General features: G+C 40.8%; 1 protein-coding gene across 2 annotated transcripts in view; it reads left to right on the forward strand.

Moving 5' to 3' along the window:
* Positions 1-15653, forward strand: part of PIGU (phosphatidylinositol glycan anchor biosynthesis class U) — a 90956-nt gene that overhangs the window by 49512 nt on the left and 25791 nt on the right. For both annotated transcript variants that reach the window (XM_032350902.1, XM_032350903.1), the window contains one exon: positions 3127-3224. In XM_032350902.1, the coding sequence (XP_032206793.1) occupies positions 3127-3224 (98 nt within the window). The remainder of the gene's footprint in view (positions 1-3126; positions 3225-15653) is intronic.

Here is a 15653-nt window from a genome sequence, read left to right on the forward strand (position 1 = left end):
TAGATTACAGCTTTTCATTTGAAGTGTATGTAAGATATATACAGAAAGTACACAAATTGCTAGTGTACAGTTCCATGAATTTTCACAAAACGATGAGTAATCAGCATTCAGATTAAGGAACAGAATGTTACCAACATCCACAAGAGTCTCTTTTGTGCCCTTTCCCAGTCATTCCTCCCTACTCTAGCCCTGTTTTTGCCCATTGAGCTAATTATAGCCCCCCTCCTCCCTGCTGTCCGTCGCCCTCCTGCCTATGCACTCACTGTTCCCTAGGACTGCTGGGCCTCGCCTATCATTGTTCAAAACTTAGGTGTCAGCTTCCCCTGATGGGCTAGCTTCGTCCTTACCTCCCTCCGTATTTTGCCCTTGGTTACTGGGTGCTCCCTAAGGCTGAAGCTATCTCAGTTACCAGTCTTCCTGGCACCCAGCACAGGCTTGGCATAGAGCAGGTTTGCACATTGCACAGTTTATCTAAAATATTTGAAGTCACCTTTCATTTTTCTCCCTCTTTTATTTTTTTTTCTTTAAGTAGGCTCCACACCGCATGGGGCTTGAACTTGCGACCCTGACATTAAGGGTTGCTTGCTCTACCAACTGAGCCAGGCAGGTGCCCTGCCTTTTACTTTACTCTGTCTTTCTTGACCTTGCTTTAAGCACATATCATCATCCCTTTGCCTTCCTAATCCATTCATCCTGCCCCTTCTAGCTTTTTTCAAAACAATATCAGCCCTGAGTCTCTTGTGGGTCTCCATATTCCCCCTCACTCTGTGCACACACACCATCCACACTGGGCCCGGCATCCCACAACCAGGCTCCTGCCTGTCGGAGAACCGCGTTTCTGCTGCCAGACCGCAGGCCTCTGCCCTCCAGTAGGTTATTCCACACTGAGCCTTCTCTGGTCCCAGCCCCCTGCCACAAGTCCTCAACTTCTCATCAGCAGGCTCAGCTGTGTTCAAGAGTCAGATTTCTTTTGTGCTTTGCCCATGTTTCATTACCTGTGTTTTGGTGGTGGGGGGGGGGTTAAGATTTTACTTATTTATTTGACAAACAGAGATCACAAGTAGGCATACAGACAGGCAGAGAGAGAGGGGAGGAAGCAGGCTCTCTGCTGAGCAGAAAGCCTGATGCAGGGCTCGATCCCAGGACCCTGGGATCATGACCTGAGCCAAAGGCAGAGGCTTTAACCCACTGAGCCACCCAGGTGCCCCCATTACCTGTGTTTTAACACTTGCTGAGTTTTCCTTCCTCAAGAATTTGGTTTCAGCTAGACTGATGGTGATGCTCATTTAGCAATATACACAAGTATCAAATCATTGTGCTGTGCACCTGAAACTGATACGATATTATATGTCAGTTATATCTCAGTAAAAAAGAAACACTGGTTTTCTTTAAGGTGCCAGGATTTTTCAAAGGGATTTATTCGTATGTATCAGTGAATGATACTCATTCATTCATCAGGTTTGCCAGGCACTGTGCTAGGTGCTGGAGGTTTAGAGTGAAGAGAGATTATTGCCCTGGAGAAAGTTACAAACAGATGGGGAGAGAGAGCACCATTAGCAAATTATTATGAGACAATCTCAGCATTGAATGAGGGTATTGAATAAAGTAAGAGAGTGGGCACTGGAATCATGAGTGATTCCATTACTTAAGACGATACATTATTTAACCTTCTGTTTCTGTACCTTGGTTTCTTTACCTGTAAAATGGGTGGAATAAAAACGGGTAGAAAAATAGAGCTTTCACAAGGTACTTGTGACATTTACTAAGGGCTTTTTTCTTTTCTTTTTTTTTTTTTTTAAGTCCAGCATTGTTCTGGATGTAGAGGGTAGGCACCTGGCCTATCCTATAAGTGACCACCATTAGCTATAATCACTGTTGTTATCCTCTCTGCTTAGGCTTCATAGTGGAAGTAACATTTCAATTGGCCACTGGAGGTTGCGTCTCCATCAGAGGGGCAAGGAAGGACAACTTGGGCAGAAGGAATAGGCTGAGAACAGAATGAAACAGACACAGGAATGAAAGGTCATGGTGTTTTCAGAAACTAGGGAAAGGGCCAGAGTAGCTGGAGGATGGGGTGAGTGTAGGAGAGCAGTGAGAGGCGAAGCTGGAGAATTAACACCCAGAGAGCGAAGCCTTGTTTGCAGCCAGATTTGGACTTAATCCACTAAAGGAAATGGAAGCATCAGAAGCATTTAAAGAGGGGTTTGTCACAATGTAATCTGTGTTTTAGAAGGGTCCTTCTGGTACTTCTCTGGAGAACTAGATGGGAGGAGACGCGGAGAGCACTGAGGAAAGAAGCAACAGGTGATGAGAGCAGGGACTGCCTCGGTGGGTGTTCCAGACGTCCATCCGCAGGCTGTGATGAGTGCTGGAGGGAGTGTGGGGCCAGGGCAATGTTGATGCCACTTACGGTAGAGAATGGCAGAAGGAACAGGTTTTTCCTTCCAAATGATTTCATCTAAAGAGGGAAGACTGCTTCTTCCCGACCTTGGGAGGAGGTGTTCTGAAACTCACAAGTCCATTCGATGATGCTATGAGCCGTTTCTTCTCTCTTGGGCCTTATAGTCAGCTGCTCCAGACAATAATTACTGATCTGAGGCAATTAAGGGGGCTGTGTTTTTTTGGCTCCCTGGTGTCTCCCGGGAGAGAGAGGGGTGAAAGTCACGTGTTTGTTTTCCATACATTTGTAAGAATGGATGGAGTTGGACCGTTAGCCTCCCTCCTCCGCTAAAGGGCCTCTTCTCTCCCCATCCCAGTCTCTGCAGAAAGTCATGTTCTGGGATCATGACCTGAGCCGAAGGCAGAGGCTTTAACCCATTGAGTCACCCAGGTGCTCCTAGGCCAAAGTTTTGTGAAATCTTTCTTGGTCTGAAAATGTAAAGGAAACATAATTGAGGTGTCTTAGGTTGCTAAAGGTAAATAGTTTGGACTTACTCAGATTCCTTTCATGGGAAATCAAACAGAGAAGCTCTCATTGTGTGAGTTTGCATAGTGTCTTGTACACAGGGAGACACATGACAAGAACTTATTTGACCAGTTACGGAAAGTTTCTCGTTTGGGGGACTTGCCAAGTCTAATCCTGATTGCTAAGGCTGAATTATTGCCTATGTTTATTTCTTTTTACAGGTAGTGCCTTCCTCAGTGCTATTTTTCTTGCCTTAGCAACATACCAGTCTCTGTACCCACTCACCTTGTTCGTTCCAGGACTCCTCTATCTCCTCCAGGTAAGCACTTGCTGGTCAGAAGCCAGCACTCAAGTGACATTTAATGCCTCCCCTGGTCACTGCCTGCGGGAAGGAAGGGCATGGCTCAGTTAAAGCAGTGGGACTGGGTCCCTATCTCACATTTACTTGCTTCTACTTGAAAACATGAACAAAGATACTTGACTAACTTGAAACAAAACGGGCCTTGTGACCATTAAGTTCCAATTATGCGTATCATTGCCAAGGTCTTAGCGTATTTCATTTTACATGTTTGTAGTTGGGATCTACCAACCATCTTGCATTCTCCTTCTCTCCTCTAATATTCATAGACCCCTCTCTGAGCTCATTTTTAAAAAATTAACATAAAATGTATTATTTGCCCCAGGGGGACAGGTCCGTGAATCATCAGTCTTACACAATTCACGGTGCTCACCGTAGCCCATGCCCTCCCCAATGTCCATCACCCAGCCACTCCATCCCTCACCCCCCAACCCCCCAGCAACACTCATGAGCTCCTTTTGTTTGTTTGTTTGTTTGTTTTAAACTTCTGTATAAGGACACTCACCTTATAAGGTTTTTCTAGGGATTAAATGTAGTGGGTGTCCCTCATGCAGTGCTAATAAGACCATGGTGGGTGATCAGTACCTAGTAATTGAAGAATACAGGTTGCTGGTGTTTACTGAGAACCCACTGTGTCTGGTACTCCACTGAGCACTCTGCAGGCATCATTTCATCTCAGCCTCATAAGAACTTTATGGGGCAGGTCATATTATTAGGCATGCGTTCATCTAATATTAGCCATATTAGACACATGAATGGCAACTGAAGTGTTGGGCAATGTAGTCACTTGCCTGAGGTGACATGGCTGGCAAGTGACAGTGCTGAGATATGAACTCGGACAGCCCAATGCAAGAGCCTGCCATCGGTCTCTCTTTTCCACGTCACTGAGAACACACGCGTCTCCTCAAGAGCAAGTGACCACTTGCAGGTCCTGCGTGGTCCACGTTCATTCTTTTTTTTTTTTTTTTTAAAGATTTTATTTATTTATTTGACAGAGAGAAATCACAAGTAGATGGAGAGGCAGGCAGAGAGAGAGAGAGGGAAGCAGGCTTTCTGCTGAGCAGAGAGCCCAATGCGGGACTCGATCCCAGGACTCTGAGATCATGACCCGAGCCGAAGGCAACGGCTTAACCCACTGAGCCACCCAGGCGCCCCTCCACGTTCATTCTTAAAAGAGAAACATTTCGTGAAAGTATACAGGGGACAGTGCCGTGATTCAAACCAAGAAATATCTGATTTCAGAGCCTTTGTTCTTTTTTTTTTTTTTTTAAGATTTTATTTATTTATTTGACAGAGACAGAGATCACAAGTAGGCAGAGAGGCAGGCAGAGAGAGAGGAGGAAGCAGGCTCCCTGCTGAGCAGAGAGTCCGATGCGGAGCTCAATCCCAGGACCCTGGGATGATGATGACCTGAGCCGAAGGCAGAGGCTTTAACCCACTGAGCCACCCAGGTGCCCCCATTTTTTTTTCCCTAAAGATTTTATTTATTTATTTGACAGAGACAGAGATCACAAGTAGGCAGAGAGGCAGGCAGAGAGAGAGGAGGGCAGAGCCTTTGTTCTTAATTATAAACACTGTTGCTAAAACTGGGTATATACCTTCATTTATTGAAATAGGCTATCTACTTGTCATTTTAAGTGACTTATAATATGTTTTTGTGTTGATGTACACAGTGATACATGATTAGCTTGTTCTCTGTCCTGTTTGGGGAATTCGAGATGTGCCCTGGTTGTCACTGGTATAAGTAGTAGAGTAATTTGGTTTTCTTTAAGTTATTTCCTTAAGGTGTATCCTCCAGCTGACTCACTGGACCCAAAAGTGTGAGAAGTTTCATAGTCCTTATTACATAAGATTGGAGTGTTCACCAGAAAGCCTGAGCCAATCCGTAGTGCCACCACCAGCGTCTAGAATGCTTTGAATCAGGGGCGCCTGGCTGATACAGTTGGTAGGGCGTGACTCTTGATCTTTGGGTTGTAAGTTCAAGCCCCATGTTGGGTATAGAGATTACTTAAAAATAAAATCTTTAAAAAAATGAAATGAAATGCAGTGAACCATTTCCTCTCAGGTTGCCAGCACTGGCTCTTCAAATTTGACTTATGATTGCTAGTCTACTAGGTGTATCATTGCACTGTGAAGTTTTGCTTTGTTCTCTTTCTTGATTCTGTTGAATCCAAGAATTTTTCCACATAACAATATGCTGTTTGCATTTTCTTTATTCATATTTACAGTTCTTTCTTTACAAAGTCTGAGCCCTAAGAGGAATGCATATAACCAGAATTTTTGTGCCACTAGTTATTAAATAAATACTATTAAAAATATATTTATTTGTATGCATGAACTGACTAAAAATTTAAAAAAAATTTTTTTAAAGATTTTATTTATTTATTTTACACACACAGAGAGACAGCGAAAGAGGGAACACAAGCAGGGGGAGTAGGAGAGGGAGAAGCAGGCTTCCTGACAAGCAGGGAGCCCGATGCAGTGCTCGATCCCAGGACCCTGGGATCATGACCTGAGCCGAAGGCAGACACTTAACGACTGAGCCACCCAGGTGCCCCTTAAAATGGTTTGTTAAGCCAATTTCTAAATATTGCCTTTTGTAAAATCATGTTTGTTTAAAACTCATATTTCCTCCTAACATCAACAGTCAGTACAGCTGAGTCATGGAATTGAGTCAGTCACCTTATTCAGTCTCTTCTCTGTGCCTCAGAATGGGGATAATATAATACTAGTTACTGCAGAGGGTTAACACATCAAGTAGTAAAACAGAGTATAAGAGTTCATGGAAAGGACATGGTCATCAGTCTGAGGGTATGTGGGGTGATGAGGGAGGGAAAGAAAATAATTCATTTTCTAGAGTCAAAGAAACTATAAAAACTAGTTTGTACTTCTTCCTTTGATACTATAAACCTACCTCCATTTTTCTGGTGGAAATCTCTAGAGGGTACCGAAGGCAGGTTGCAGACAAGCTAATGTCTGATCAGTGCCAGAGGCAAAGTTGTTTTTCTCTTCCCAGGAAGAGACCCAGGAAGGCTTCAGGGTCAAAGGCAGGGGATGCTGCATCCGGATCCCTGGTGGGTCACTTATGAGAATGGTAGCTTAAGCTCATCTCTTCCCCTCCCCACAACTTTATTTCTGACCTTGGCTTATGGCCTGGTTTCAAATTGGAGAGAAGCTAAACTGTTATGATTTGATAGCATTCAGAATAAAATAGAGTCACTTTAGGGCACAGCACCTAGAGGCTACAGTGAAGGATATGCCAAGTGCATAGGACCTCCAGGCTAAAGCTATGGGGCTGGCAGAGGGAGGCTGATGGTGCAATTGGGAAGTTTCTTGTTCCCTCCTTCCTTTTGCTTGGGATTCCTAAGTCTTGGGCCCCCCTTCAATGGCTTGAGGTTCTTAGTTTATTTAAAAGAAAGTAATAGAAACCAGGAGGAAATAGCTCATGAGTGTTCTTATGGTTTGTGCTTTAACCCAATCTGACCTTCTTTTGTCTGAACTGTGTCAGAAGTCCTGTGATTTCTATACTTTCTGGAGCCTGGAGCAGCAGGTCACATGATATTAACTTGCACCAAAGGAGCCAGACCCAACTAGGTCTTCTTTTCTTTTCTCTTCCATCCTTTCTTTTCCTTTCTTTCCTTTTTTTCTTCTCCTTTCTTTCTTTCCTTCTTTCTTTCTTTTTTTCTTGGTTCCTTTCTTTCTCTCTCTCTCCCTCTCTTTTAATGTTTTGTTTATTTGCTTGCGGGACAGAGTGTGGGTGTGCACTGGAGCACAGGCAGGAGGAGGTGAGAAGGTGGGAAGAGAGGGGCAAAGGGAGAGAGAGAATCCCAAGCAGACTCCACGCTGTGAGCTGAGCCGGATGCAGGGCCCCATCCTATGATCCTGGGATCACAACCTGAGCCAGAATCAAGAACCAGATGCCTAACTGGCTGAGCCGCCTGGGTGGCCCCCAACCAGCTCTTTCTTGATAACTGTGTCCTTCCCCAAGCCTTCTTTGGGACCTTATCTGGAATTTTCACATCTTACTCTCTTTCCCCAGCAACATCCTGTTGTCTCTGCTGCTTCCAGGAGGGGGCCAAGGCAAAGGTGGCAATGCTGTTAGCTTCCTTTCTCTTTAGAACAGATGACAATGAGTGTGCGTGCGTGACCATGCAATTGCAATGAACTTTTCCACCAGCTTTGTTGCCTCTAATATACCTATCATGTAAAAGACATCTCTTGGGTCTCCTCCTGTTAGTCTAAGAACTTAGGTATAAAAACTTTGGTTAGGTTTCAACCTCCTTAAGAGTTTTGAAATTTTTTCCCTGCTAATTGGCTTTTTGCCTTTTTCACCATATCTGAGAAAGAAATGGTTTCTGTATAGAAAATTCTTTTCTTTCTTTTTTTTTTTTGAAGATTTATTATTTATTTGAGAGAGAGCATGAACAGGAGAGGTAGGGGGAGAGGAAGAAAGAATCTGAAACAGACTAGGCACAGAGCACAGAGCCCGATGCGAGGCTGAATCTCACGACCCATGAGATCACAACTTGAGCCGAAACCAAGAGTCGGATGTTCAACCAGTTGCACCACCCAGGCGCCCCTAGAAAATGCTTTTCTTCCTAGTGCCTTAGAGAGTTGGGGGAGGGAGATAATTACACATTTCTCCCCTTTCTTGTTACAGTTAGGCTTTTCTTAAGCAGTCTGAGAACTCTCTTACTTCCCTAAATTTCTTTATACATTAGCAACCATAAAACTTCTGGGACATAACTATAGGTTATATTTTTCAGGTTGAGAGGATACAGACTATGGACCTCATCTGGCCCACAGAGGTGTTTTATTCGACCATGCTGTTTAATTATTTTAATTAGTTGTCAGCATTTTAAAAATTCATGTTAAAAATTTATATTTCTGGCTTCTTTTAGAAAATTGGGAGATCTGTCTCCTTTAGACAAGGTATGCCGTCTTCACAGTTAGGCATAGGCCCTATGCTTCATTTCTATTACCCTTCACTCATTTGTTACCTGTATGGCTCCTGTAGAAGTTTGAGTGTGTGTGTTTGTGTGTGTGTGTGTGTGTGTGTTTATGTCCTCTAAAAGGTTTAGAAACAATGACCAACCCAGTGTCAATGAGTATCCTTGGGGTTCAGATTGTGACCTTACAATATCATTTTTACCCTTAAAAGAAATGAGTTTCTCAGAGAAATGGCTGATTCTGTGTTAGGGCAGGAAATATATAGGATAATCCTAGACCATTGTAAGACCAGCAGATAATAAGGAAGCTATGAAAGGCTGCTGGGGTCATCTCAAAAGAACTCAGGATCCAGCTTGAAGAGGCTCCCGCTGACCAAAGATGGACAGTTTGAGTTTCGTTAGGATTAGAAGTTCAATGGATTGAAATCCACAATTACACTTAAATCCAGATATTCATAGTGATATTAAAAAGATCAATTGGCAATTGGTCAAATTATGAGAATTGATAGAGAACCAATTCATAGCCTTTCTGAAAACTGAAACGAAAAGGAAAAAATTAAGCATTTATCCTGTCTTTCCTATACTATTAGGCAACCATATAGTAGGTAAGCTACTGTATATTTCGGAGCTTGCAAATGGAGACAGATTGATAGCATAGCATCATTTTCCAACACCAGTGGATCTACGCATTGAGTGTTAATAGCTACTAACATGAAAAACAAACAAAAATCAGGCCTCCTGAGAAAAGAACACACCACCACCAGGGTTTTGCCAAAGGGATAAAATCTGAAATTGATCACGCCTCAGGATCCAGCTGCCAACTTGCAAGAAATACTGAAGACAAAGACAAAGTATGTAATTAGCAAAAACCAAACTGTGGGAAGTTCTAGGTTAAATACAGGTTCTTCAACCTATGAATTGTAGGGGGGCATGAGTGGAATGAGTTGGAGGATCTGTAAATTAAGAGACTTAAAAATTGGGATACCTGGGTGGCTCCGTCGGTTAAGTGGCTGTCTTCGGCTCAGGTCATGATCCCAGGGTCCTGGGATCGAGTCCCACATTGGGCTCTCCTTGCTCAGCGGGGAGCCTGCTTCTCCCTTTGCCTCTGCCTGCCACTCTGCCTGCTTGTGCTCTCTCTTTCTGACAAATAAATAAATTTTTTAAAAAAGAGAGAGAGACTTAAGAAGTTGTATTAAATTTTTAAAAAATAGACAAGGGATGTACATTTTGATAGAAAACCATTAAGAAATGCAAGGAAGTGAGTACTCTACAAGCCAGGATCAGTGGTGACTTTGGAGGCAGGAAGAGACTATGTTTGGCACAGGGCACCAGAGAGAGAGTTGGAGAGTGGCAGGATAGTTCTTTGTTATAATCGTATGGATGTTTGTCTCATTCACAGGTTATGTATTTGTTTTACGTGGTTTTCTGTATTTTGTATTTTATTTTACAATGAAAAGATTTTTAAAAAATTGATCCAAATGTTTAAGGCACCATTCTCCCAACTCTTCAACTTAATCATTTCATTTTAAGTCAGCATTTGCTATTGAGAAAAAGAGGTGGGGAAAATGAATGCTTATCTGCTCACTGGGAAATGTGCAATGTGGACTTCTAGATTAAGTTTGGCTCCAGGGTTTATAAATAACAAGCCATCAAAGGAAGGATCACTTGAGTTTCTTTTTTAAGCATTTCACCGGCGTGCCTCACTTGGTGTAATGGGAGTGGTCCTGAAAGATTACTTAATCTTTAATCAGACCCAGGTTTTATAAGTAGATTCGGGAAACATTCCACATGACATTGTATTCTCTGTTTCATAAAGCAAACCTGACCCGTAGACCAAGTCTTAACAAAATTATACCTAAAATTTAATGCCTAAAATATGTGAAATGTAAAAATTATACATAAATTTAATTTTTACATCACAGATTTGCCGGGAAAAAAAATCGGTTTCCACTCAAGCATCGACAGTAACACTTAAGGTCCAATAAAGCCCTGAGAACATGGCAGCAAACCAAAATTTGGGGGCTGCTAATGGATTTGTGAAAAGTGAAACCTTGTCTTCTGGGTCTGTGCTTAGGACTCTCCTCAGAGAGTGGCTTTTAACAGTCTACCTGATCAGTTCTTCATGGCTGTCTTTTTCACTTCCCTCCTCCCTTCTTCTTAAATACCATTAAGCAGGGAAGAAGGGAAAAACAAATCAACGGAACATTTGCACTTTTGAGGGTTTTTTTCCCTCCATCCCTGGGCTGTGGTTTCCTCCTTCCTTCGCTTCCTCCCTTCCCTCTATGCTAGAGGGCGGTATTTTTCAGGAAGAAAGGACGAGGATGATCCCCTCTATAGGGAACTCAGAACCTGAAGTGCCTTCTTCTTTGACTTTATCTGTGGATGTCTCCCCTTTGTGGAATCAATTTTCCATCCCCAGAAAATACAACATTCTCTTGAAACTTTGTTGTTTTAGAGCAGCATTGTCAATAGAACTTCTTGGGATGGTGGAAATGTTCTGTATCTGTATATTGTCCATTGTCAAAATTATAAATAAACTTTAAAAAAAGAAGTAGGTGCAGTTGAAGTATTCAAAAGAAATGGAATTGAGGGGCACCTAGGTGGCTCAGTGGGTTAAGCCTCTTCCTCCAGCTCAAGTCATGATCTCAGGGTCCTGGGATCGAGCCCCGCATCGGCATTGGGCTCTCTGCTCAGCAGGGAGCCTGCCCTTCTCTCTCTGACTGCCTCTGCCTGCTTGTGATCTCTCTCTGTTAAAGAAATAAATAAAATCTTTTAAAAAAAAGAAATGGAATTGATTGAACTATTTTTTTTTTTAAAGATTTTATTTTGGCGCCCCTGATTGAACTGTTTTAGAGATGCTTATTGTACTTGCACAAAAGGGGTATAAGAATCTAGGAAGGCCTGTAACTTCTTCCCTTGGACATGGTGCCCGAGGCTTCATTCCTAATCCATCCTCTAACCTTCTTGGGAGGATTTCTGGTTGCCTGGTGTGACTCCAAGGACAACAGATCCTCGCCTCTGGGATGTTATCATACTGTCATTTCTGCCTTGAGTGAAGCTTTTTTTAAAAAAGTTTATTATTAATTTTTTAGTGATCTCTACACCCAACAAGGGGCTGTACACCCAACCTGGGGTTCACAACCCCGAGATCAAGAGTCACATGTTCTTCCAGCTGAGCCAGATTGGCTCCCCAAATGAAGCTTTTTTATAGTGGGTAACTGAAACAGCTAAAAGGAGAGGGAGCTGGAACTTAATGGACCTTCTAGAATGATTTGTGTGAAGTGCTTTGTGCCTACTTGCTGATGAATATTTGTTTAATAAATTTGTTAAGTATACCAGAATCTGGTCTAGAACTTGCTTTCTTTGCAGCCAGAGTCTAGAGCGGGAGCTAACCCTCATCCACCTCAAACTTACTTCATGGCAACCATTAAAGCAACTGAACTGCATACTTCCAAATACTTAAATGTATGTTGTGTAACTTTCACACACCCCCCACACAAAAAATCCAATACTAATATTAGCCCATTGCTCACATTTTTCTGGCTTTGACCTAGAAAAAGAGGTTTCTTTAATCAGTTCTTGTTGGGCGCCTGGGTGGCTCAGTGGGTTAAACCTCTGCCTTCGACTCAGGTCGTGATCTCAGGGTCCTAGGATTGAGTCAAGCATCGGGCTCTCTGCTTGGCGGGGAGCCTGCTTCCTCCTCTCTTTCTCTCTGCCTGCCTCTCTGCCTACTTGTGATCTCTCTCTGTCAAATAAATAAATAAAATTTTTAAAAAATCAGTTCTTGTGTTCTTTTGACAAGCCTCGTCTTTTTGAGCCTTTCCTTCCTTTCTTTCTGGTACCGCAAGACGTCCCAGGCTCATCTTGCATTTTTCCTGTCCCATCCCTGGAATCAACTGCTTCTTCGGGGACTCCTGGTTCCTTTTATTGGTGGATGCTACTTAGAAACCCAAGGTTATAGGTATACTTCTGGCAAACAGAGCTATGAAATACATGCATGTACACTAACTACCCCCCCAACATATCTGTAATTCTTTATCTTTCTGTCTCTTCCTACCAGTATCTGTTTATACTGATACCTGTGATTCTGTCCAATACCACAGAGTTCACTTTAGAGAGTCTTCCTTTTCCTTGTGTATAATTTCTTCCTCTAATGCTTAGAAGCCCAGCTTTCATTATTTGCAGTTCATTTGCTAGTATGTTCAGTTCTAGAACACACGCAAAGTTGTTCTAGAATTGCTGTGAGAAATACCCGTATCAGAGATATATCTCCTGACTTGATTATAACATGTACGTGTGGTCCTTTCTCTCGTTAGCATGACAGTGTTCTGTCAGGTTACTGTTTCTCAAAATCACTCACTAAGGTTAGTTGTTTTCTTCTCCTGTGTGGTCCTTCAGCGTAGTTATCTAATTGGTGATGTAGTTAAGCTCATGTATTACTGTTTGTATGATTTTGGATTTCCCCTACACCTTGGTTAGTTTTAATTTTTTATTATGGGGTATGTGAAAGGACTAAGAAATTGCTATGGTTCTAAGAATCAACTACACAAAAAATATATTCAGAGAAATATCACCCTACCTTCATCCCCGCTATCTTGTTCTTTCCTTTTTCCTTCTTTCTCTGTCAGCCTAAGTAACTGTTTTTAGTTTCTGATTTATCCTTCGTGTGTTTCTTTTGCACAAATGTGCTTTGCTTTTTTTACTCTTATTTCCTGAAAGTCACTGCAGATTGATACATAGAGATCTTCATTCTTTTTTAAAGCAGCGTAGTACTCCGTTATATGGACATACCTTAGTTTGTTCAGCTTTTTCCTTTTGGGAATTTAGATTGTTTCTACTATTTTACAGTCACATTTAATGCTTTATTTTTATTATTATTTTTTTTTTACAATTAATGTTTTTAAAAATTTTTTTTTTCTTAAGATTTTATTTATTTATCAGAGAGAGAGGTGGGGATAGAGTAAGCACAGGCAGACGGAGTGGCAGGCAGAGGCAGAGGGAGAAGCAGGTTCCCTGCTGAGCAAGGAGCCCGACGTGGGACTCGATCCCAGGACGCTGGGATCATGACCTGAGCCGAAGGCAGCTGCTTAACCAACTGAGCCACCCAGGCGTCCCTACAATTAATGTTTTAATGAGTAACCCTGTGTGTATGTATTTTCATATTGTCAGAAAGGTATCTTCAAGGTAGATTTCTAGAAGTAGAATTACTGATCCATAGGTAAGTATATATGTAAGTGTTTTTTAGGTCTTTTCACAATTCCCTCCACAGGGATTGTACAAATTTTTTATTCCCACCAATAATGTAGGATAGTGCCGGTTTTTCCACAGCCTTGCTAATAGAATGTATTGTCACATTACAAAATTTTTGCCATCTGATTATGAGAAATGGTATCTCAGTGTTGTTTTAATTTGCATTTCTCTAAATAGGAATAAGTTGGAACATTTTTTCATGTTTGTGGGTTACCTCTTCATTTTTTTCCTCTTCTTTTTCTGTTGGATTTAAGTCTGTTTTTCCTCAATTTTTAAGAATCCTTTATATATTATAACCCTTTGTCTGCAAATATTTTCTTCCAGTTTCTCATTTGTCTTTTTACTTATCTATGGTGTTTTTCTTTTAACAGCTTTTATTTTTATCAAGATACAATTTACATAGCATACAACTTACCTACTTTAAATATATAATTCAGTGATTTCTGGATAGTCATAAAGTTGTGCAGCCATTACCACAATCAGTTCTAGAACATTTTTATCACCCAAAAAGAAACCTCATGCCCATTAAGTAGTCACTCTGTTTTTCCCCAATGCCTCTTCCCCCTCTAGCCGTAAGCAATCAATATTCTGCTTTTTGTCTTTATAGGAAATTTCATATAAAAGGAATCATACAATATGTGGTCTTTTTTTACTGATTTGTTTCACTTAGCATGAGGTTTTCAAGGTTCATTCCTGTTATAACATGTATTAGTACTTCATTCCTTGCATGTTTGTATTTCTATATGAACTTTAATCTTGTATAATTCCATAAATAGCTTGCAACATTTTTATTGGTATTGCATTATTACATTGAATTTATAAACTAAATTTGGAAGAACTGCCCTCTTTATAATATTAAGTCATCCTAAACAAGGACAGGGGATATCTGTCCATCTGTTCAAGTCCACCTTAGTGTCTTTCAGTAGTGTTTTAAAATTTTCCATGAATCGGTTTTACACATTTCCTATTAAGCTTAATTCTAAGTTCTCTTTTCCTTGGTGTTACTGTAAATGTGGTTTTCCTTACTATTGTGTCCTCTAATTGTTTATTATTAGTGCAGATAAAGGTTATTTGTATGTTAATTTTGTACTCTGCTCCTTCACTGAATTCTTTTATTGCTTGTTATTTTTGTCATAAGTTGTTGTTGCATATATCTAGACACTAATATGATTCCTTATTTTTAACCAGTTTGTGTTACATATATTAATAGCTTTTCTTATGTTGAAATAACCCTGAGTTTTTGGAATAAATCCAACCTGGTCATAACCCAACTTTATCATGTTTTGCTGAATTGTGTTGGATAATATTTCATTAGCATTTCTGTATTTGTGTTGGTAAAGGGTTTTGATATAAAGCTTATGATATTTGCTGTGAAAGAGTTAATGTAAGATTAGGATAACCTGCTTCTTGAATGTTGGTAGAACTTTCCTGTAAAACTGGCTGGGCCTGCTCTTTTCTTTATGGGAGAATTTTTCATTACTAATTCAATTTCTTAAATGTTTATAGGACTGTTCTAATTTTCTGTTTCTTGAATTGGTTTTTCCATTATCTTTTATTTCATGCTTTAGAAAAGTTAAAAACTAATATAATGAGTACCTTTTATTTAGATGACCCAGTTCCTATTTTGCCACGTTTTCTTTATGTAGATATATAGACTTTTCTTCTTTTTTTCTTTACTGACTCATTTTCAGGGAAGTTACAAATTTATTAAAAATGTGCTATTCATATTTCCTACTTGGTTACTGATTTTTTCTGATCTACCATTCTGATGATGGTTATGTCTATTTTTCCTTTGAAGACCTGTCCGTGTTGGTTTTATATATTTTTAGACTGTGTTATTAGGTACATACAAGTTTAGAGCTGTTACATCTTTCTGATGAAACTTCCATCACTATGGAACATCTTTATTTTTGCAGTTCTTTATACATTAAAGTTTATTTTATCTGGTAACAGTGTAACTAGACTAGTTTTCTTTTGGTTAGTATTTACCTAGCATAAGTAAATCCTTTTCAGTCTTTTTTTTTTTTTTTTAAAGATTTTTTATTTATTTGTTTAACAGAGAGAGAGAGAGACAGTGAGAGAGGGAATACAAGCAGGGAGAGAGGGAGAGGGAGAAGGAGGCTTCCTGCTCAACAAGGAGCCCGATGCAGGGCTTGACCCCAGGATCCCGGGAGCATGACCTGAGCTGAAG

The sequence above is a fragment of the Mustela erminea genome, chromosome 7 (genome assembly GCF_009829155.1).
Source record: "Mustela erminea isolate mMusErm1 chromosome 7, mMusErm1.Pri, whole genome shotgun sequence".
Taxonomy (NCBI): Eukaryota; Metazoa; Chordata; class Mammalia; order Carnivora; family Mustelidae; genus Mustela; species Mustela erminea.